The following is a 22,987-nucleotide window of genomic DNA, read 5'->3' on the forward strand; positions in this document are numbered from 1 at the left end:
TTTTTTTTTTTTTTTTTTTTTTTTTTTCGTCTTGTGTTTATCGGTTCTTTCATCTGTATGAATTTGTTTGTGTGTTGTGTTGGTTTAATCGATTTTCAGGTAAGGTTCACGGATCTCTGGCTCGTGCTGGGAAGGTGAGAGGTCAAACTCCGAAAGTAGCGAAGCAGGACAAGAAGAAGAAACCCCGTGGGCGTGCGCACAAGCGGATGCAATACAATCGCAGATTCGTCACTGCTGGTAAACAATCGTTGTTAAATTCATTTGTTTTTTCCAATGTGTTGCCGGTCTAGAATATCTGATTTAGGTTTTTATTGTGTCAATACTGTATCCAATCACTATTTTACGGATTATGGTAGTTGTGTTATTTGTTAGATTACACTTGGCCCTGTATCAGGATCGTTATTTTGATCACATTGTTATGATTTTCCTATTAGGATTTGAGAAGCATCATTCTAACGTATGATTTAATTTTGTTTGATCTTTATAGTGGTTGGCTTTGGAAAGAAGAGAGGACCCAACTCCTCTGAGAAGTAAGCAAACGGCGAAATCATGAGGAGATTTTCCGCTCGAGAGGCATGGTTCTGTGATTTATTAAGCTTTTTCCTCCTATTTCTCATAGATGTTTTAGTTTATTGAAGATTTTGACCGTGTTAAAGATACTTATTTCGACAATATATTAAGAGTAAATGTGACCTGGACCTGAATTTTTGTTAGTCAATTATTTTCTCTCTCAATTTTCTTATTTTCCGTTGCTAGTTTTAAGCTATATGTCGTTGCATGCCTAGAGTTCTCTTGATGACATTATTTGTCTTCATTTAAGCTACAAAAAGGGTTTAATTTACCCAAGCTATTTCTTCTGCATTCTATGTCATATTTGCATCAACTATATGGAGGGAGGCAGTTCTTGATGATTTAGGTGCGGGAACAAATTTAGGTTTCTGGTAAAATAACACGAGCTTCCCCAAATCTGCATTGAGTTTTTTTCATTAGGGCTTGAGGTAGAGGAATCCTCTACCCAAAGAAACTAGGAGGGTCCATTGTTAACGATCTTTAGGTTACTCTTAGCAATTACATGCAATTACAGATCATGTAATTGCCATAAGTCCCGGAGTTGAACGTTAGTAAGTCTAGGTTTTTGCTAGATTATTTTATATGTTCCATTCTGAAGACTCTCTTTCCTATAATATGATGCAAATTCTAGGTGTCGAATGGGGTTCCACCTCTGAAAATGCTGGAAAATGGACCTTAAAAAAAGGTCATTTGAGCTTCGAACTTTGACAGTTGCATTGATTCCATTTGTGAACTCTGAGATTTGCTCGCTAGGATTTCTAAACACAAAGGAATATAGGATATCATCATTTTTCTCCTAAATTGCATGCAGAATGAGAGCTTTGGAATGAGTTCTTTGCAAATGGTGGAAGAGTAAAGTTGAGTAGTTTTACCTGATGAGAATGCTTCATCATGACAAGTTCCATTAGAAAAGATTAAACCTTTTCTGCTTGAAAGAGAGTTTCTCTTCGTTCCCTTTTAGCTTCTTTCTTAATTTTCTTAATTCCCAAATATTTTTTAGTAAATTTATCTTTGGGTGATATTTTTAACAGTATGAGTGTGGATATATTGCATAATTATACAAATGTGAACCTCCGTTCCTCCTAGAGTATATTAATTTAAACCTTTACGTTTTAATTTATACATTAAAGTCTAATCTTTTTATTGGTTGATCTTACCAACCAATAAGTTTAGTGAATTTTGTATCTAATATGTTTATTTTTAATTTTAAATGTATATTGGGTGATTTATTTTTTTTATTTTTTTTATTTTGTGTGTGACAATGGAACCAACCCAATTTCGATGAAAGTCAATCTCAAGTATGATGCCCTCTACAAAAACATGCTCCAAACTCTATCAAAAAGGAATTGAATGTTATGTCATATCTTGAAACATAGGAGAAAACCATGAAAGAGAGAGGTAATGGAGTGTATTTAACCCAGTTTTTGTTCATATAACCATCTTACTAAATTTTAAGATAAATTTTAATATAGTTTTTAAAATAAGGTATTAATTGGTTTAGATTTAAGGGTTTTAAAGTCTTATTTTTAGATAAAAAAAAATATCAAAAAGTTATTTATTTTCTGATTATTTTTTAAAAGTTTTTTTAACTGCCCAAATCATTTTTTAATTTTTTTAATTTTTTTGAAAATTTTAAAGGTATTTTTTATTTTTTAATTATTTTTAATGGTTACCAAACATTCTTTTTTAATCATTTTTTTGTTAATACTTTGAAAACCGAATCAACAAAAAAAACATCACAAACCAATGAAGACCTCAAATTTTCATTAAAAAGAAAAAAAAAAAAAAAAATCCTTCACAGAGTTCACCGTCTCAAAATTGAATGTAATTGTAATTTAGAGTGTTTTGTGGGACCCGAGGTTGATGACCAATCAACTGTGACCGACGTGGATTCCGTCGACGCTGTAAAGGGCTAAGAAACTTCCTCTCTCTCCCATCCCTCACTGAACCAACACGCCTAAGCAAACACCGAATCCAATTCACCTCTCAATCAGATCTGCTCTTCTTCTTTAATCTCCATTTCTCCACACCGCTAGTTCTCCGATTTCCGATCATCAGTTCTCAGGTATATACTCTTTCATCACTTTTCTTGGATCCAATTCACCATCTGTTTCAATCCCGATTCTGGTCTAATTTCACGAATTGACTTCTTCTCAGACGAGATATGATTGATTATTTTCCTTCTGTTGTTCCAGAAGTTCGGAGGTCGGTTCGAATCGCTGATAATCCACCATGTCTATGTTCAATAAGCTTTTTGGTAAACCTAAACAGGAGTCTAATGCTCTGGCGACGCTTGATAAATTAAACGAGGTATCATGGCGGGTTCACTATCTTTCTTCCTATCCGCCTCACCCATTTGTTCATTAGGGATTGCTGTCTTTTCGTATTATCACTCTTTTAGGCTAAAAGGAATTCCTGTATGCTCTTTCCAGACACTGGAAATGCTCGAGAAGAAGGAGAACGTGCTTCTGAAAAAGGCTGCCACAGAGGTTGAGAAGGCCAAAGATTATACCAGAGCAAAGAACAAGCGGGGTATGACTTACAAGAAATGCTAGCAGTTTATTATCGAGTGAAACATTTTGAGATGAAGTACGCAAATTATTGAAGTATAATGATGCTAGTAAATTTGCTAACTTGTTGATAGTTAAGTTAAGAGTGGGAATTGAGAGGTGGAACACCTTAGGATTTAAAGTACTTTTTCTTCTCTTTTGTTAGGGGTGGGAATTGAGAGGGCTTTGGATGTTGTTTATCTATACTTGTTTTCTTTGGTGCATGTTCTGTTGTGTTGGACTTCTTTTGTTCAGTATCCACCCCTGTTGTCTTTTCCATCTTATGACCTTGTCCCATTGGAAATCTTTTGAAAGTTAGATAGATGGTTCAGAATTTCCAGATGCCCTTATATGTAGAAAGTACTCAAATATTTTGTTAATTTCCCAATTTCTAAAACTGTGCCTATCAAGGTGGGTGCTTCAAGCCCTCTGCCGGTAGATATTGTCTTCTTTGTGTTTTTTCTTTTGGGTTTCTTCAAGGTTTTTAAAACGCGTCTGCTAGGGAGAGGTTTCTATGCCCTTATAAAAATGCTTTGTTCTTCTCCCCAACTGATGTGGGATCTCGCAATCTACCCCCTTGGGGACACAGTGTCCTCGTTGGCACTCGTTCCCTTCTCGAATCAATGTGGGACCCCAATCCACCCCGCTTCAGGGCCCAACATCCTTGCTGACACACCACCTCGGGGCCCAGCCTCTTCGCTGGCACATCGCTCGGTGTCTGGCTCTGATACCATTTGTAATATCCCAAGCCCATCGCTAGCAGATAGTGTTCTCTTTGGCTTTCCCTTTCGAGCTTCCCCTCAAGGTTTTTAAAATGCGGTTACTAGGGAAAGATTTCCACACCCTTATAAACGATGTTTCATTCTCCTCCCCAGCCGATGTAGGATCTCACAATCAACCCCCCTTCGGGCCCAGCGTCCTTGCTGGCACACTGCCTCGTGTCTTCCTCCCTTTGGAGCTCAACCTTTTTGCTAACACATTGCCCGGTGTCTAACTTTGATACCATTTGTAACCTTCAAAGCCCACCGCTAACAGATATTGTCCTCTTTGGACTTTCCCATTCGGGCTTCCCCTCAAGGTAGTAAAATGCGTCTACTAGGGAGAGGTTTCCACACCCTTATGAAGGATGTTTCGTTCTCCTCCCCAACCGATGTGTGATCTCACAGTTAGGTTTTAAGCATCCACGTTACTGTAAATGGTCATGCCTTGTTTTGGCCTTCCATGCTTTTATTTCAATTTTCAACTTTTTTGATAGTTGTGTTTGTCACTTATCCAAGTTGGGGATGTGTTTAATTTCCAATGTGGATGCAAGATAATCAGTTGTTTGTACTTTATTGATTTTGGGGTATCTGCGTTTTCTTTTTCACATCTCCCATCACAAATGTGTTGAATCCTGTCAACTTCTTATGTTTCAAGTGTTAATGTCTTGGACTAGTTTATGATAGGATCCGTACGTTTCTACCTTCGATTTTGGATCTTCCCACATTCAATTTGTAGTTGAAACAGTAGCTGGCAATGTGGCATCAATGTTAACTATTTTATTATATAGCTGCTATACAATGTTTGAAGAGGAAGAGACTATATGAACAACAGATAGAGCAGCTCGGCAACTTCCAATTGCGGATTCACGATCAGGTTATCTTTGATGTTATATCTGACATGAAACTAGTTAGACATATCCCACGTTTCCTCGTGCTGCTTGTTTATGTAACTTCGTGTGACATAAATATTCGTGTCGCAGATGATATTATTAGAAGGAGCAAAAGCCACAACCGAGACGGTAGATGCATTGAGGACCGGTGCAGCTGCAATGAAAGCAATGCAGAAAGCAACGTGAGTACCACATTGTTTCAGTCTACTTTCATGATTTGAGTCTGTTCACATTTTTCAATTCTCTTTCCATTAGCTTCTATGAAAGTGCAGTGTAAGGCTTTTAGATGATCAGGCTGATGATGATGGAGATTTGAAATATTCTCGTTTTGCAGGAACATCGATGATGTGGATAAAACAATGGATGAGATCAATGAACAAACTGAGAACATGAAACAGATCCAAGAAGCACTATCAAATCCAATTGGTGCTGCAGCCGATTTTGATGAGGTTTTTGTTCACATTCAGTTTGTCTTCTCATTTGTTCCTGCAATTTTATGAAGCGCTCATCTACTAAACACATCTTTGTTGTTGTACGCACAGGATGAACTGGAAGCTGAACTTGAAGAGCTAGAAGGTGCTGAGTTGGAAGAGCAACTCCTTCAACCTGCAACAACTGCTCCTGTTGCTCCAATTCCTGTCCCTGCTGGCCGACAAACCGCTCGACCTGCTCCTCAGAAACGAACTGCTGAGGAAGATGAGCTGGCAGCTCTGCAAGCTGAGATGGCACTTTGATTTAGTCTCCGTTATGGTTTTGAAGCAAGGTTCTTGGGTTAATCTTGTGTTGAATTCTTTCCCTTTGTTAGCGTTGAAGGCCTTCTAGATTGTGCTGTATATTGATCTGATCATATGTACCCAAGTTTGCATCTGGGGCTCAAGCTGCCATGGCTAAGATGTTTGTATGGAATTTTGCAGGTGGCACTGCCTGATGGTATATCCAAAAGAGAGGCGATGTGAAGAATTGGGTCGAGGTTGTACCGAAGATTTGAACATTTTTTGCTAAGATCAGCAAAGCTTGATGAACAGGTTTCTTTGTGATAATACCAAATAATAATGCAGATTGAATTTAGGCCGTATATACTCTGTAAATGAATATAACATTATTGTGGTTAGTATTATGGGTAAGTGTCTCAATTTCACAGATGCCATGTGTAAGTTTAAGTTGCTTATTTGAAAATCTTTGGTGTTGAGTTTGAGTTTATTAATTCTTGAATTTTCTAACACAAAATTAAAATTTTAAAGCTTAATTAGATACAAAATTCATTTTTATATATAATGATCGATTTGAAGTTTGAAGTTTTTGAATACCTTTGAAAGTTCTAGGACTAAGTAGTCCAACTTTCAAATCTTATGAACTAAACTAAACCTATAATTAAATCAGTTTTTTCCTACGAATTTCACAGGAATTCTATAAACTCTGCTGCTGCATAAGAACACATTCCAATGCCTAAAAATGTTTATTGATCACATGCTTATAGCGCCTAAGAAGACATTACAGATTCATGAGCCATGAACGCAACATAACATCGCAAACGTCTCGGTGTTCTGGAAACGGACCTAGATTTAATCTAAGAATTGACATGTTTCTTATTTACCACGTATAACTAACGAACAGTGCTCTATATATATATGGGGTGAATTTCAGTCAAACTGTAGCCCATGATCTATGATACTGTTGCCTCGGAATCATTGAGACATAAAACATGCGGTTAAATCAGCTTGAAGCTTCTGCCCACTTTAATCGACAACTGAGCTCAGAGGAGCTGGTGACAACTCCAAATAATCAAAATCATCCGTGATGCCAACCTGCGTTTACACACACAGCCAATAACTCGAGAATTTTTAACTAGAGATATTGAGACCCATTTTCTTGGGACGTATAGGTTTGTTTCTTATCTTTCCAAAACTGTGAAAAGCAACGTTATGAAAAGTTGAAGATAAGGAATTTGACGTGCGTGCTATATTTGAGCATATCTTTAGTTCTTGCAGAAGGGCAATTTTACCAAAGAAGTGCGGTTTACCTCTTTATACAGGTTCTCTAGTTGTTCTTTCGCCTGTGGAAAGTTGTTTGAACACCATTGTCGCAAAGTGAAAATGTTGTCTGCGTGTTAATAAACAGAGTTTTGAAAGAAATTTCAAATGGGCACGAGAGAAGAAAGACAGAGAAAACTTGTTGGCAGCTTATGGTCAGAATGCATACCTGTCCATCGGTTGGCTGCAGCATGAGCATCTTCAATTGCATTTTCTGTCCCATAAGATGTTCATGTTTAGCACACAGCGATATCAAGAAAGAATTAAACAGCTGAAACCCATTTTCTATAGTAAAAATCTAAAAAATGGTAAAAGAAACTCAACTCATTGCTTCAAAGGCTGCTGGATCATTATCTGCATATTGTACCATCTCATCCTGGGAATGACTAGATTGTCAAAGAAGCGTGAAAACTAAAAGATCATCGTGATCGATTTTTCTATTCCAATAAAAAAGAGAAAGAAATCCAGAATACAAGCAAAACCTTTAGCTCTTTATGCTTCAGTTCAATGGCTTTTAATTGAGCTAGGGCTTCCTCTCGTTCTTCCTGGCATGAAGAAAGCATTCATGATAGAAGGGCAAATATTTTTCATCAATTACCTTTTGCTTAAAATATAATCACTCACAGATTCCTCTCTTCCCTTCTTTAATGCATTACTCTGCTCAGTAAGTTCTTCCAGTCTATTCTTACTGGTTTGGAGATCAGATTCAAGTTTACGATACACATTCCGCAGCTGGTACGAAGAGGGACATGAGATATTTTGGAGGTAGAAATTCAATCAAATATTCAGATGATTTAATATTTAGAGCGAGCTTGGACACATCATAAATATAAAGCCTTTGAAGTGAGTTAGACAAATCATGATACAAATGATATAGACTTCACCTGATTACCAGCACAGCTTGGTAAACTCCAAAAATAGACCTGAAATTTACAACCATACATAAATACATAGCAAATTGAAAAAACAGATTCATAATGCATGAGAGACAATCATGTCCGAAGGCTATGACCCATACGCAAAGAATAAGTCATGGTGCAAATAGGATAAACACAATAATGGACGACTGGAAGTTTCATCTCAAAAATTCTACTCACTGAAGTTCCAATCTTCTCTTTTGAAACCAGGTCATCGTCCACTAAACTTTGCACAACGTCTTTCACTGACTGAGAAATCACACCTTTCCTGGGACCCAATTTTTCAAGCTCCTTAAGCTGAAACGAGAAAAAGGAAGGAAGCTTCTTATTGTAAATAATGAAGTAAAAGGAATAGGAAATAAAACTGCAGGACTTCCAAAATTGAAGAATAGAAGTGCAAGTTTGCTCACAAGGAAAAAGTCTTGAGAATCGTAAAAGATCTGAAGCATCTTCTCGCGCTTCTCTTCCAGAGAAAGGCCTCTTTTCTTAGACTGTTTCTCAAATTAAATTTCAAGAAGTGCATAAACGTTAGACCACAAACCTGATATCTAGAATCGGTATTTTGTCAAAATCATAAAGGAAACTGAGTAAACCGTATTAAAACCAGGAAATCCCTAAATTTGAATTCTACTTCATAATGAAGGATTCCTTCAGCAAAATGCTTGTTAAACTAAATATCCTAAACTGAGAATCGTCAACGATCAAAATCGCTCCAACTCTAATCTTCCACATCAAGATAGAATGTAAAGAAAATTCAACCTATCAAAAACAAAAGAAAGGAACAACCAAACCCGAGGTCGCGCATTCTGAGCATAAATCAAGCGCGACGGAAGATTTTCATTTCATCGAATTTTAGATTACATCGAAAAAGCAAAACTATTCTACACGATCGGATGATGAAATAAGTATGGCTACGATTGTAACAAATGAACTTGATGAATTGACAGAAAAACAAAATTAGTAAATTAGGGTTTTATGAGAGAAAACCTTACCATGGATCCTCTAAGCTTAAGAGTGTGGGAGAAGGCTCCAGAGAAATGCGGGAAGGGCAAAGCCGTTCCGCAAGGCGGGAAAGTTTTTATTCCTTCGCTCCATCCGATTCTTAAAAATATTTTTGTTATATTACTAACTTATTTTTTATCGTTTAATTCTTATATTAAATTAAATTAAATTAAATTAAATTAAATTAAATTTAGTGTGTGAATAATACATTTTTAATATATTATGATTAAAAAAATTCAGAATTTTTAAAAATTAAATGAAAGGTTAAAGAAGTAAGTAATTTAATCTTTTTTAAAAAATTAATTAATCTTTTTAACTTCAATTTTTTTTTTAATAAATTTATTGATGACCGCTAACATAAATATGATAAATTTTAATATTTAAATTGTCATTTTTTATTGTATTTTTATTCTGAATCAAGGATTGTGATAAATTTTAATATTTAAATTGTCATTTTTTATTGTATTTTTATTCTGAATCAAGGATTGAAATATTATCTCGATTGATATGAGGCGAATAAATATTATTATACGAACAAAGTTGCTCAAAGTTGGTTCTGTAGGGGTAAGTAATGGATTCAAATCCTTTGAAATATAAATAAAATTTTAAATGTCACAACTCTTGAAAGAAGTATACAAGACCTTTAAACATCATTAATGTTATTGTGGAGAAAAAATAGGGAACTTTTTTGAAGCAGTTCAAAAGAGAAACGGAAAATGACTGTTTTGACCTTATTGAAAATTACATACTGCTCTCCAATCACCCTACAACATCCTTCCATATTTCTTCCTCACTATTTTGACTTTCGAGGTCGCAACCAAAAAGGGTCCCCGAAGCAGTGAAATGTGAGACATCAATTAGGGAGAAATGAGTGTTAGCGTCTCTCGAGTGCAACGTTGTCTTGCCTAATGCTGTTGGCATGTCCCCGAGTGGATTGTGAGATCCCTCGAGTGCCAACATCACTGGACCTTGAAAGAGAATGAATTGTGAAACGCCCACATCACCCGAACGAAATGAGGCTCACCTGTTGGCATGTATGCAACCATTATACTGAAGCTACAACTAATGTTTAACTGACTTCTTTATACACACAACAAAAAAGAGTAGCGACTTCAAAAGGCAAGCCAATTCCTTGCGACAATTCAAGAACTAAATTCTAAACTTACCTCCTTAGAACATACGTTGTGCACATGTTTAAACCAAACCCATTAAAATAACATCACTTCCCTTTTCCCTCCATCCCTCGAAGGGAACTTCAATTTTCAATTCCCCCAATCCCACGCAGCTTACTTGTTCATAATCCTATATCCCCAAAAGAACCAGAGCCAATCAAGATACCTTCAAATTCTGGGTTTACAGAAACTATGATTGGATAGAAGCGACCCAAATTCATCCACATAATTGCATTAAGAACATTAACTTACAATATAATCACAATGATCAGAGAGGCCATGATCCAACGGATCATCCAGTTACCATACCTATACATTAAGTCAAGACGGATTTCTGTTCTTCTCCATCAAAATATAGTTTCTAAATTCTTTCAACCCACCTCAAAATCTAAAAAACAGAGCAATATATACACATATTTAAGCCTTACATGCGTAAAAATTAAATCCTATAGTCCTCCAGTTTCAGCTGGGCTGCCTCCCATTCTGTATTTACATATGAACCAAAAGGCTTGGCTTAGGCTAATTTGTTCTTCAAATCAGAATTGAATTGTGATTAAGAGAATAACCCGATTGTACCAACCAAAAGTTTGATTTCCATACTCACTTCAGTAGCTCTGATACCCATCCAACGTCTGGTGTGCAAGCTGAAGAGCTTGAATCCACCAGGTCCAGAGAATTTTCCTTGCTCAGCTTCTCCAGCATCTTCGCCCTCAGCTCCCTTCCTGATTCCACTCGCTCCATAGCTGGTTCCTCCTGCAATCCGTGGTCCGAGAAGTCGAGCAGCCCAACTCCAGGAGCAGTTGGAGCCCGAGTTGGTGTTGTTGGAAGGCTACAGAATCCATGGCAGATTCGAGACGGATAACCAGGGGATCCAATCTGAACATTCCAGGAAGATGGCAGTGACTTGACCTTGCTCAGATGCAAGTTACGGAGAGATGCGACCATTTCATTAATGGAGCTCGAGCCAAGAGATCGGCCGAGCGATCGAGTCATGGGAGATAACGGTGGGGAGTCTACTGGAGTCGCCGACGGTGATACAGACACCGGAGAAGACAGAAACGGCAGCGATTTGGCACAGGATCCATCCAAACACTGCCGTACAGGAGATTCATCGTACGGCTCTGGGGAGTACGCGCTTCTCGGGCTCTGCTGAGGCAAAACCCTAAGTTGCTCAGGAGTGTGGGCGAAGAAACAGACCCTCCGTCGACAGTTCGTCTCGTCCTTGCACGGCTGAGTCCTGTAACGAGCAGGATGGAGCCAACACTCGAATACACCATGAGCAAACTCACACGAATCCCCTTTTTTACAGCTACCTTTACGAAAGTCGGGACAAGCCGTACCAGAGTAATGATACTTCCTCGGATCTCTCCGGCGAGCCTTCTCGCCTGGATGTGCGAACGGACACTCCGTCCAATCATGAGACCGTCCTCGCGTGCACTTCCTCACCTTAAACTCAAAAATCCGGAAATTATCGCACGAGTACGCATCCACCGGAACGTCCGATTCCCGCCCGGATAATTCCGAATCCGATTCAATCTCCGACTCGTTCGCATATCGCTGGAGAGCCGCTAGAGCTTCCTTCAGATAATAGGAAGAGTAATCGCCACCATTGCCATTTCCATCGGAACTCACCGAGATTCCGCTCAGAGGATAAGGAAACCGCGTCTCGCTTGCAGGCTCCTCCGGTATCGTCAAAGGAGTGATGTGAACCACCGGACCAGGGCGGTGGCGTTCGCCGATAATCATATCGTCAGCCGAAAAACACGATAGTGGGTTGCAGTTGCAGTATCAGACAACGCCCTCCCTTGTCTAATCCACCGCCATACCCATAGCGTTTATAAACTACTTGGAGACCAAGCCATCCACCAGAGTTAGGTTAAAGAAACCGTGGTTAAGTTAAACAACTCAACATGGTTCCATTCTTACGACTCCGTTAAAAAAAAAAATAACGGAGACGGGGATTCTCTGGTTGCCTCCAGTAGTTACCGCGGTTCTAGAGAGTTCCACGACGCAGATATTCGAAGATCACAGTAACCTCAAGCTCCACGTGGCAAAATCTTACGGTCGCTGTTGTTCATCGGACGCTCACCGCAGTCTTAATAAATTTGCATTTCATATAATTAATAACACCATTAATATCCCCACTTACATAACCATACAAAATTAAATACAGCTGACACCGGAACTTAATCTAATAATAATAATAAGAAAAAAAAAAGGTTTAAATATTTAATTATGGTAGATATTTATGTATGTATATACAGAATTAAAGAAAAAATAAATTAAAAAAAGAAAAAAAGAAAAAGAAGAAGAGAAGGGGGAAAGTGACAAAAGGTGGGAGAGAGTGAGCATAAAGAAAGGCAGGAGGAAGAGATGTCGGTAGTGATGGAGCAGGGACACTTGGCGGCCTCAAAGGAGGGGTGGGTGCCCTTTATTGCGGCACGTAACCCCTTTCTCCCATGCCTACGCCTGCCCTTCTCTCACTGCTTCCACTGCATTCTACACCCCACCCTCCTTATATCAATTTATTACTTTTTTTTTTTTAATTACAATTTTGCTTTTTTATTTCAATATTTATGTTTTATTAAAATTCTCATAATTAAACTACTAAATTTATAATTTAATTTTAAATTATTAGTTCATCCATTAAGTATTTTTAAATCTATTAAAAAAGTAAAAAATATTTGTTGTTTATGTACTGATCCATATTATCCAATTCTACCGAATTTTAATTATTAATATAATATATATTACGAATAATTCTAAATTTTTTAATAATAAAAAAATAATTCAATAATTTATTTTGAAAATAGGGTGTTGGGTTATAAAATTTATTGCGGTAACTCTGGTTACTAACTCAACCATTGTGATATGAACCAAATCACATCAATCATACAATATACTTCAATGAAGATGTAAAGAAAATATTGTTGAAATTATCTTATTCATGCCACGTTGGAGAAAAATGAAGTTTCATGTTATAAATTTTGAGTAAATTACAATTTAGAATTATTGGATTTTATTAATATATTTTAAGACTTTTTATTTAATTTAGGTTTACAATTGCCTAATGGTTAATTATAACCATTAGGTATGAATGTTACCACTCTTGCCATGCCTTTGATAGTTTCATTTTGAAGCTATCCATATATGTTGTATTTGTTGGTAGACTTGGAAAATGCAGTAAAAAAAGTGTGTTTTTTTTAGCCAATTGCTAAGTTTCTTTCCAATTCTATGTTGTAGAATCATTTAAATTCGACATGATCAATCTTGCTTGTGGAGTGATTCGAATCTCAAACAGGTGTTCTTGCGTTGAGATATTTGATAAACAAGAATCATTCAAATTAAACATGATCAATCTTGCTTGTGGAGTGATTCGAATCTTAAATAATGTTCCTTGAGATATTCAATGATTCAATCTCAAACAATGTTCCTTGAGATATTCGATCAACAAAGTAATCTGAATCTTACTCTCCTTGGAGTGATTTTCACCTATCACATTAGATTGGTTAAAAAAATACGACCCAATTGGTGGAAAATGAAAGAGACCATGGGTAGTGTCTTAAATTTACTACAAATACTAAACGACATAGATCTTGGAATGCATATTTTGACAGAAAACAAGACTAAACGACAATGAATAATTATGTCGCAACATTATTCTTTTTACCATACAGAAATTAAATTTATTTTTATTTGACCATATATATATATTTTTTTGGAAATAACAATAAAAAAAGAAGCAAATTATTATGACAAATAATTGCTGGATGGTTAAAAAAACTTGAAGCTGAAGCGAAAGCAACCCCCTTTGTTGATTCGTATGTGGCAAAACATGGCTGCTTCACCACAGGACAGCGGTGGTGGGCCCAACTGTAATCTAATAATTTTTTATCTCTATTACTCACCACAACATCCTCCAAAATTGTGGACCATTTATGGTCTGACCACCAACGTGGCGTGCTCCCCACACTCTCCATAAATTCAATTTAATTTTTTTTTTTTTAAATTAGATGAAACATTTTTAATAATTTCAAACTTAGATTTATAATTTATATTTCATTAAATGAATCTGTTTATTAAATTTCTAATACACTAAGGTCAATGTTTATTTCTTTATCAAGCTTAGCCCAAAAAGTCGTATAAAATTAAAAAAATAAAATTAGACCTAAGTTGTCAACTTCCATCAAATCAAAATGACGCCACGTCATGAAAAAGCTTAATTACTATTTTATTTAAAATTTTATTTTCCAAAAACGTCGAATCTGAAAATAGAGTGAGCTGAGGTGGCAATATCACGTGCAGTGTGATTTAGAAGGTGACACAAGGACGTGACAAAGGGACACATGGCACAAACATAGGACGTTCTTTCAATTCCCCGACTAGGAAGGGGAGTATACCGACAAAACAGAACCAAGTTTTTATTAAAAAAAATCCTCCTCCGTACACGTGTCGACTTTTTAAGAATCATCCCACGCGCGCCAGAAAACTATTCTGCGGTAAATAAAATCCACGCGTCAACCATGTTCTGTTTGACCGTAAACGTGTCTTTATCGAACTCAGTGCAATGCGACACCTAGTTCCCTACACCAAACGTGGCCTTATCTTCTCATTCCTACGCCCTCGAGATTGCCGTGAATAGACTCCTCCTCTTAACTTATTATTATATATATTTTAATTTATTTATTTAAATATCTTCCTACTTTAAAAAAATATTAAAAAATATTGTTATCTTTTTAATTTTTTATTTCAAAATTTTTTGTTCACCTACCTATAAGAAATGTTTCTTAAAAACTTTTAAAATATATATATGTATAATTTAGTGAAAGACTGGGAAAGAAATAAAATAATTTAGGTAAGATAATTGTTTAGTTAATTTGGTTGGGAATAAGGTATGTCGAGCTTAGGTTGGCACATGGCGACAAATTAAAGAGGGTTTAAAGCAGAGCACCTAGATTAACATTATCTAGATATGTTGACATTGACACGTCGAATTAATTAAGTTAATATTAATATAATATATGCTTGAAAACATAGGAAATATTAAATAACGAAATGTAACGCTAAAGTATGTATAAAGTATAAGCCACGTAGCTTTGATGTCACGTGCAACGAGAGCATCGAATAATATCGCCTTTAAAAAAAAGAAAAAAAGAAAAAAAGAAAATTACTTCCTTATTAGTGAGACAACGTTGGTGGGATAGGAAGTTCTCTTATCTTAATCACGCCCATGGACTTTTTTTAATTTAGTTTAAAAAAATAAAATAAATAAAGGGATTTGGATTTGTTTGATAAGCGGTTGAAATTGACGGAAAGCGAGAGATGCACGAGAAATGTTAACCTCACTCGTGATGCCTCAACTGCTTCAAGTAAATGTCCAATCAAATTCTTTGTCTGTGACCTATTTTCGTATTAGTAAGCCATTTCGGGTAATGTTTAGGGATGTGTTTTTATCAAAGCGGGTGACTTTAATATCTTTCTACGGCTTGTCGTTGTTATTCGGATATTGCAAATCTTGTAAATTGCAAAATTTTATGCCTAAAGTATTCCCTTTATTTATTTATTTATTTTATATTTATTTGATACTTATTGGGCCTCTGGACGCTGGGCCTCACTATCTATTATTATATTTTAGTGTTTTTTTTTTTAAAAATTTATAAAATGATCCCAACTTCTACAAATTTCAAATTTATCCCGAACAATAAAGAAAATTAAATTTTAAAATAATTGAATGTCACCATCTATGCTAACAAGGTACATCTTATTTTTCGGTAGCTTTACTTAGAGCAATTATATGTTGGGTGACCTGAATCTTCCTGGAATGCATTTAAGTGAGGACGAAACATGTAGCTCAGAGGATTAGAGCACGTGGCTACGAACCACGGTGTCGGGGGTTCGAATCCCTCCTCGCCCACAACCGGCAAAAAAGGGAAGAACTTTTCCCTTTGGAGGTAGAAAAATCATGATCGGGATAGCGGACCCAAAAGCTGTGGGGGTGTGGGGGTGTGGGTCTTTTGTCGAAATGGAATGACCTTATCTTTTTATTTTTTCTTTTTCGTTACTGGGTTAAGGGCGAGGTTCCGTTATAAATTAAATATAGTATATCCATCCCGAATCAGCATTTTTTTTGTTTTACGCCCTATAATTCTTCCTCAGCTAGGTTTCAGTAGAATAGCAGAGCAGTACAAGTATTAGTAGCAAGTATTAGTAGAATAGCAAAAATGTGTTCTCATTAATATGTTTTTTGTGATCTCTCGTTATAAATCTTGAGCACAGTCGTTATAAATCTATTAAATTATATTATAAATAATAATTACACCATTTTTTAAATACACAATAGGTTGATAATTTCATAATATTGAGTGAATAACTATGATTATTTTTTTTAACTTAGATTAATTTTTTTAATTTACTATTAAACACATATTTAAAACTATTAAATATAACTTTATTTGTATTAAAATTATTATTATTTAGTGGATGTTGTCGGTAATTAGTGAGTGGAACTAAATCAAAGAGAAAGCAGAAATTAGAAAAGTCGGTAAATTAATGGCACGACAATCGAATATTTGACGGCAGTGAATCTCATCCAACAACGACTTTTACCGTTTTAGATCATTTTTATTTTTACTCTTTGCATAATCATAAATATCTAATTGAATTCCATTTCAAACCACATTAATCCTTTAGATTATGCCTAAAAAATAATGGATGAAATTCGGAGAAAGAGCTCCTAATATTTTAATTCCAAACTTACCTTCACATAATGATATTAAATTATAATATATGATTTGAGTGATATAAATATAAAATATTAAAATATTTAGTAGGTCAGTGCATTTTTTAATTTTATGCCTAATAGATTTTAGACAAATTATGTTTAATAGATCAAATATACATAAAAAAAAAAAATAATAAAAAAACTATATATAAGATTGACCGACAAAGGAAAAACAGCACAATAATAATATCCCACAAATAACCCGACAATAAGGGAAGAAATTATAGTATAATATAGGATTAGGCAGAAATATGTGGTGGAGATGATTTTATAAATAAAATATCATAATCTACAAAGTTGTCCTTAGTTACTTTAGGATAAAAGAAGTATTTAATAATAAGCTTACTAAGATGAAAGAAATAATGAAATTCTCGGTGTTCGAGTCCATTAATGTAATAAAGTTCCCTTCTTTCCCAAGATTAGACTGCAAAAAAAGTAGATACCAAACTTTACCTAATATTCAAACCCGTCATAATGGAGCATATAATAACATTAATATTATGTTAATTTAAATTATAAAGTAAAGTTGTGTAACTTTATTGATATCAAGCTCCATGTATACAAGTTCTCGAAGATGGTGGACATTTACCATTCTACCATTGAATACACGCAAGTATTAGGGGTATTTAAGACTTTTTCCATATTATATTAGGCTTTTTCAGTCGTTTGAGCATAATGCTTGAACCGCCAATCTTGCAGATAAATTGGTAGCATCGCCAATTCCAAACGACTTTGCAGATACATCAATCGAACAACTTTCCATACCAATGCAAGCCCTTTCGACTAAAAGAATGCTGTTGGAAACATTCCATAAGCCTTGCGTAAATGACCCGCACTTTCCTCCGGGATTTCCATAGCTGGCAAATTGTATTTCGGAAATAATATGCCCTCCTTGACAAGACAACTCTAAGGTGCTCCCTTCGTTAGCATGTCCACATATAGTTTGAATAGTGACGGTTTGAACCGAGACTTGTTCAGGGTTTCCGCCAATTTCTTCAAATAAAATCAAGGTATTTGTGTCGCTTGATAGAAACGATCTTGGAATGTGATACCATCGCTGGGAAGGATTCCCACAATTCTCAACACATTTGCTAGGGTTATATGCACCTCTGTAGTCGCAAGTTTCGCTACAACTATCATTGCCGGCAATGAAAGAAGGCCAAAATCGACCTATGCTTTGTCCGTTTACCCAAGCCTGACCTTTTCCCATTCCTTGTAGATCCAATACTACTGGGTCAACTCCGGATGGGGTTTTAAAGCTTGTTTTGTACCACGTCATTCGCCTTCCAATAGAAGCTTGATCAAATGTCCTCCATTTTCCTCTCGATGAGAACGTCGGGTTGTAAAGTCGCTTCATTTCTCCATTTAATCCAACCTTGTAAGACCATAGATTTGACGACAAATCAGTTGTGGCATTTCCACTTCCAATTAGATAAACAGGGCCTCCATCAATTCCAGTTGGCACCGTGTCGTAAAATGCATCGTAATTTTTTAGTCCAACTGTGGCACTCAAAAGGGTTATCGTGTTGGTTCCAGATTTTAACGAGATGGGTTTCTCAAGTACAAAGCTCTGACCGTTGGTCGCCCATTGCGACCCAACATACCTTTTATTTACAAAGGCATGAAGCACATGACCCTTTGTATTCACGTGAAGAGTTATATTATAAAGAGATGAAGTTTGATCGGTTTCAACATTTGTCATGTACCACAAGTAGTCGCTAAAATCAACCGTAGTAGCTTTTTGCTCCAAGAGAAGGTTTGCCTTAAATTTACCAATTCCTTGTAGAGTATCTCTCATAGGCTCAGGAGCCCAAACCCAGGAGAGTTGTGCATTTTCCTTCTCATTTTGCTCCTTCACAAACACAGATGTTTGAGTGTTAACCTTTGCAGTGTTGTAAACCTCCTTGTTGCAACCATCAAGAATGGTCACAGACCAAGCTGGTACAAAATATTTTCCATCTGTCTGCAAATCTATGGTAGCATCATTGCTAGCATCTGTGTTGCTCAAAAAACAAAACCTACCCCCTGTTGTTGGGTTGGAGAATGTTGTTAAGGTCACAGAGCTACTAATGTTTCGGTCCGAGCGAGTGCTGCTAGTCAGAATCTTCTCTCCAAGTTTGATTGATGCGTGAAGTTGTCTGAGATGTCCCCATTTAGGTTGATTCAAGTTTCCATATTCGTCGAGGGGGGCGTCGTAATCATAAGACGTAGTGATGAATGGACCTCCCGATGTTCTTCCAAAGTTGGTACCTCCATGATACATATAATAATTGTTAAGCACGCCACCAAATTGAAAAAACTTGGCCACGGAAAATGCTACATCTTCTGCCGTTCTATGAGGGTCTTTGTCGCCCCATTTCTTGAACCATCCCACCCAATTTTCAGTAAACATTTTTGGGCTCTTCGGGTTGTTAGGAGTGAAGTTATCACAATAGAATCCGTTGCACGTATTAATCATAGGTTGTGGGGCATCGCTTTGTTGGCACATGATCCATGGAACACCAATATTGAGAGATTCGGCCATTTGAGCGCACCAATTGATATATGCTTTTCCTGCATCTCCGTACGGTGTCATCACGTTTCCATACTCATTCTCAATTTGAGCTATAATTATTGGCCCTCCTTGCGATGCAAATAGGTTAGCCGCTTTACACATATTCACTATCTTTGTCGTGAAAGTTTGCATTTCATTCTTATAGATTTGATTGTCGGTTCGTAATTGGATCCCTGGCATATTGTGCAGCCACACTGGAAAACCTCCATAGTTCCACTCAGCACACACGTAAGGACCAATCCTCATCACGACATAAAGCCCCGCATCTTGAATAAGTTGAAAGAACTTGATAAAATCTAGATTTCCAGAGAAGTCATATTTTCGTCGTTGGGGCTCGTGACGATCCCAAAAAATGTATGTCTCTATTGCATCAAGTCCACCATCTTTAGCTTTTTGAATAAGATCAGGCCACATTGCATCGGTACTACGTGGATAGTGGATTGAACCTGAGAAGATAATGCGTCGTTCGCCATTGATAATTAAGGCATTTGAGTCATATGTGACATTATCTGCCGTAGAAAAAGACAAACAAGCTAAAGATGCAACAAGGGAAAGAACAAGCGATCGAATGTTAAACATCTTTAGCTTGTTTGTTCCTTTGCTCATAATCGATGTGTTTATATAGGAAAATATAGTGATAAAATGAGAGTTGTTTAGAATCTATATTTGTTCATAAGTTGTTGAGAGATTCTAAAAATAGAAAAAAGACCATTAATTTCTAAAAATTTGAGATTCTGGTGTAAAAATTTGTTTGAGGAGAGATGATGAGAAAGGGATGAGAGATTAGTGGAGAAGACTTAGAGTTGTTTTTTTTTTTTTTTTTTAATTTTTTTTTTTTGTTTACTTATTTAAGTACTTATTTATTTTTGGGCAGTTACGCTCTTCCTACCATTATGGTTTTGTTAAATACTTCATGTTTTTTATTGATTATAATAATAACGGATTTTTTCTATTTAATGGTCTTTACGCACTTTTAGAAATTAATGATAATAATAATAGAGACATACATTTTTTGGGATCGTCACGAGCCCCAACGACGAAAATATGACTTCTCTGGAAATCTAGATTTTATCAAGTTCTTTCAACTTATTCAAGATGCGGGGCTTTATGTCGTGATGAGGATTGGTCCTTACGTGTGTGCTGAGTGGAACTATGGAGGTTTTCCAGTGTGGCTGCACAATATGCCAGGGATCCAATTACGAACCGACAATCAAGTCTATAAGAATGAAATGCAAACTTTCACGACAAAGATAGTGAATATGTGTAAAGCGGCTAACCTATTTGCATCGCAAGGAGGGCCAATAATTATAGCTCAAATTGAGAATGAGTATGGAAACGTGATGACACCGTATGGAGATGCAGGAAAAGCATATATCAATTGGTGCGCTCAAATGGCCGAATCTCTCAATATTGGTGTTCCATGGATCATGTGCCAACAAAGCGATGCCCCACAACCTATGATTAATACGTGCAACGGATTCTATTGTGATAACTTCACTCCTAACAACCCGAAGAGCCCAAAAATGTTTACTGAAAATTGGGTGGGATGGTTCAAGAAATGGGGCGACAAAGACCCTCATAGAACGGCAGAAGATGTAGCATTTTCCGTGGCCAAGTTTTTTCAATTTGGTGGCGTGCTTAACAATTATTATATGTATCATGGAGGTACCAACTTTGGAAGAACATCGGGAGGTCCATTCATCACTACGTCTTATGATTACGACGCCCCCCTCGACGAATATGGAAACTTGAATCAACCTAAATGGGGACATCTCAGACAACTTCACGCATCAATCAAACTTGGAGAGAAGATTCTGACTAGCAGCACTCGCTCGGACCGAAACATTAGTAGCTCTGTGACCTTAACAACATTCTCCAACCCAACAACAGGGGGTAGGTTTTGTTTTCTGAGCAACACAGATGCTAGCAATGATGCTACCATAGATTTGCAGACAGATGGAAAATATTTTGTACCAGCTTGGTCTGTGACCATTCTTGATGGTTGCAACAAGGAGGTTTACAACACTGCAAAGGTTAACACTCAAACATCTGTGTTTGTGAAGGAGCAAAATGAGAAGGAAAATGCACAACTCTCCTGGGTTTGGGCTCCTGAGCCTATGAGAGATACTCTACAAGGAATTGGTAAATTTAAGGCAAACCTTCTCTTGGAGCAAAAAGCTACTACGGTTGATTTTAGCGACTACTTGTGGTACATGACAAATGTTGAAACCGATCAAACTTCATCTCTTTATAATATAACTCTTCACGTGAATACAAAGGGTCATGTGCTTCATGCCTTTGTAAATAAAAGGTATGTTGGGTCGCAATGGGCGACCAACGGTCAGAGCTTTGTACTTGAGAAACCCATGTCGTTAAAATCCGGAACCAACACGATAACCCTTTTGAGTGCCACAGTTGGACTAAAAAATTACGATGCATTTTACGACACGGTGCCAACTGGAATTGATGGAGGCCCTGTTTATCTAATTGGAAGTGGAAATGCCACAACTGATTTGTCGTCAAATCTGTGGTCTTACAAGGTTGGATTAAATGGAGAAATGAAGCGACTTTACAACCCGACGTTCTCATCGAGAGGAAAATGGAGGACATTTGATCAAGCTTCTATTGGAAGGCGAATGACGTGGTACAAAACAAGCTTTAAAACCCCATCCGGAGTTGACCCAGTCGTATTGGATCTACAAGGAATGGGAAAAGGTCAGGCTTGGGTAAACGGACAAAGCATAGGTCGATTTTGGCCTTCTTTCATTGCCGGCAATGATAGTTGTAGCGAAACTTGCGACTACAGAGGTGCATATAACCCTAGCAAATGTGTTGAGAATTGTGGGAATCCTTCCCAACGATGGTATCACATTCCAAGATCGTTTCTATCAAGCGACACAAATACCTTGATTTTATTTGAAGAAATTGGCGGAAACCCTGAACAAGTCTCGGTTCAAACCGTCACTACTCAAACTATATGTGGACATGCTAACGAAGGGAGCACCTTAGAGTTGTCTTGTCAAGGAGGGCATATTATTTCCGAAATACAATTTGCCAGCTATGGAAATCCCGGAGGAAAGTGCGGGTCATTTACGCAAGGCTTATGGAATGTTTCCAACAGCATTCTTTTAGTCGAAAGGGCTTGCATTGGTATGGAAAGTTGTTCGATTGATGTATCTGCAAAGTCGTTTGGAATTGGCGATGCTACCAATTTATCTGCAAGATTGGCGGTTCAAGCATTATGCTCAAACGACTGAAAAGGCCTAATATAATATGGAAAAAGTCTTAAATACCCCTAATACTTTCATGTATTCAATGGTAGAATGGTAAATGTCCACCATCTTCGAGAACTTGTATGCATGGAGCTTGATATCAATAAAGTTACACAACTTTACTTTATAATTTAAATTAACATAATATTAACGTTATTATATGCTCCATTATGACGGGTTTGTATGTTGTGTTCCACTCTTTAGTTACCCACAAAATGAAGCTAAAAAATAATAATTTTAATACAAATAAAGTTATATTTTATTATTTTAGATGTGTTTATAGTAATTTTTTTTTAAATCTATAATGATAGTAAAAATATATTTAAAAAGTTGTAATTATTATTTACAAAATTGATATCATTAATTTGTAACGATTCATATCCAAAAGTTGAAATCTAAATTAGGGATGCATCTATTGTGATATAGTTACATTAACTACTCCTCAAAGTAAGGTGACAAAACTCGTTATTATTATAATCAATCTAAAAC

The 22,987-nt window shown here is 36.6% G+C and overlaps 6 protein-coding genes across 10 annotated transcripts in view; 3 read left to right on the plus strand and 3 right to left on the minus strand.

Annotated features, from left to right (window-relative positions):
* Positions 1-718, plus strand: part of LOC111461646 (40S ribosomal protein S30) — a 1,036-nt gene extending 318 nt beyond the window's left edge. The window contains exons 2-3 of the mRNA XM_023105245.1: positions 100-237; positions 488-718. Of these exons, the coding sequence (XP_022961013.1) occupies positions 100-237; positions 488-534 (185 nt within the window). The 3' untranslated portion in view covers positions 535-718. The remainder of the gene's footprint in view (positions 1-99; positions 238-487) is intronic.
* A 1,776-nt stretch (positions 719-2,494) lies between these two features.
* Positions 2,495-5,965, plus strand: LOC111461810 (vacuolar protein sorting-associated protein 32 homolog 2-like). Of its 4 annotated transcripts, none has more exons than XM_023105474.1 (8): positions 2,495-2,635; positions 2,766-2,880; positions 3,003-3,102; positions 4,669-4,754; positions 4,861-4,952; positions 5,105-5,219; positions 5,313-5,528; positions 5,681-5,965. In XM_023105474.1, the coding sequence occupies exons 2-7, from the start codon at positions 2,803-2,805 to the stop codon at positions 5,502-5,504; spliced, it is 663 nt and encodes a 220-aa protein (XP_022961242.1). In that variant the 5' UTR covers positions 2,495-2,635; positions 2,766-2,802; the 3' UTR covers positions 5,505-5,528; positions 5,681-5,965. The 4 variants fall into 4 exon arrangements, with proteins under 4 accessions (XP_022961242.1, XP_022961243.1, XP_022961241.1 ...); XM_023105475.1 differs by having other exon boundaries at positions 2,728-2,880; positions 5,313-5,533; positions 5,685-5,938; XM_023105473.1 differs by having other exon boundaries at positions 5,313-5,533; positions 5,685-5,938.
* A 228-nt stretch (positions 5,966-6,193) lies between these two features.
* Positions 6,194-8,811, minus strand: LOC111461640 (meiotic nuclear division protein 1 homolog). Of its 2 annotated transcripts, XM_023105237.1 has the most exons (10): positions 8,710-8,811; positions 8,128-8,208; positions 7,898-8,014; positions 7,685-7,723; positions 7,425-7,532; positions 7,283-7,345; positions 7,125-7,176; positions 6,970-7,014; positions 6,791-6,870; positions 6,194-6,575 (listed from the first exon to the last, which is right to left on the minus strand). In XM_023105237.1, the coding sequence occupies exons 1-10, from the start codon at positions 8,710-8,712 to the stop codon at positions 6,507-6,509; spliced, it is 657 nt and encodes a 218-aa protein (XP_022961005.1). In that variant the 5' UTR covers positions 8,713-8,811; the 3' UTR covers positions 6,194-6,506. The 2 variants fall into 2 exon arrangements, with proteins under 2 accessions (XP_022961005.1, XP_022961006.1); XM_023105238.1 differs by lacking the exon at positions 7,685-7,723.
* Positions 8,812-10,092: 1,281 nt separating this feature from the next.
* Positions 10,093-11,716, minus strand: LOC111461661 (zinc finger CCCH domain-containing protein 20). The gene has a single exon (XM_023105266.1). The coding sequence runs from the start codon at positions 11,635-11,637 to the stop codon at positions 10,492-10,494; it is 1,146 nt and encodes a 381-aa protein (XP_022961034.1). The 5' UTR covers positions 11,638-11,716; the 3' UTR covers positions 10,093-10,491.
* Positions 11,717-17,222: 5,506 nt separating this feature from the next.
* On the minus strand, positions 17,223-19,805 carry LOC111461719 (beta-galactosidase 7-like). The gene has a single exon (XM_023105343.1). The coding sequence runs from the start codon at positions 19,803-19,805 to the stop codon at positions 17,331-17,333; it is 2,475 nt and encodes an 824-aa protein (XP_022961111.1). The 3' UTR covers positions 17,223-17,330.
* Positions 19,806-20,209: 404 nt separating this feature from the next.
* LOC111461333 (beta-galactosidase 7-like) lies at positions 20,210-22,591 on the plus strand. The gene has a single exon (XM_023104831.1). It carries the CDS (start codon positions 20,210-20,212, stop codon positions 22,481-22,483), a length of 2,274 nt encoding a protein of 757 aa, XP_022960599.1. The 3' UTR covers positions 22,484-22,591.
* Positions 22,592-22,987: the final 396 nt, after the last annotated feature.

This window comes from Cucurbita moschata, unplaced genomic scaffold, assembly GCF_002738365.1.
Source record: "Cucurbita moschata cultivar Rifu unplaced genomic scaffold, Cmos_1.0 Cmo_Scf00025, whole genome shotgun sequence".
In the NCBI taxonomy this organism is placed as follows: domain Eukaryota; kingdom Viridiplantae; phylum Streptophyta; class Magnoliopsida; order Cucurbitales; family Cucurbitaceae; genus Cucurbita; species Cucurbita moschata.

Coding starts and splice junctions, on each gene's coding strand:
- LOC111461719 (XM_023105343.1), bottom strand. CDS start 19,805: ATGTTTAACATTCGATCGCTTGTTCTTTCCCTTGTTGCATCTTTAGCT.
- LOC111461661 (XM_023105266.1), bottom strand. CDS start 11,637: ATGATTATCGGCGAACGCCACCGCCCTGGTCCGGTGGTTCACATCACT.
- LOC111461333 (XM_023104831.1), top strand. CDS start 20,210: ATGATAATAATAATAGAGACATACATTTTTTGGGATCGTCACGAGCCC.
- LOC111461810 (XM_023105474.1), top strand. CDS start 2,803: ATGTCTATGTTCAATAAGCTTTTTGGTAAACCTAAACAGGAGTCTAAT. Junction 3,103..4,668: donor CAGAGCAAAGAACAAGCGGG/GTATGACTTACA, acceptor TTTATTATATAG/CTGCTATACAATGTTTGAAG. Junction 4,755..4,860: donor AATTGCGGATTCACGATCAG/GTTATCTTTGAT, acceptor TTCGTGTCGCAG/ATGATATTATTAGAAGGAGC.
- LOC111461640 (XM_023105237.1), bottom strand. Junction 8,015..8,127: donor ATTCTCAAGACTTTTTCCTT/GTGAGCAAACTT, acceptor TTCTCGTTTCAG/CTTAAGGAGCTTGAAAAATT. Junction 7,177..7,282: donor TGAAGCATAAAGAGCTAAAG/GTTTTGCTTGTA, acceptor AGTCATTCCCAG/GATGAGATGGTACAATATGC.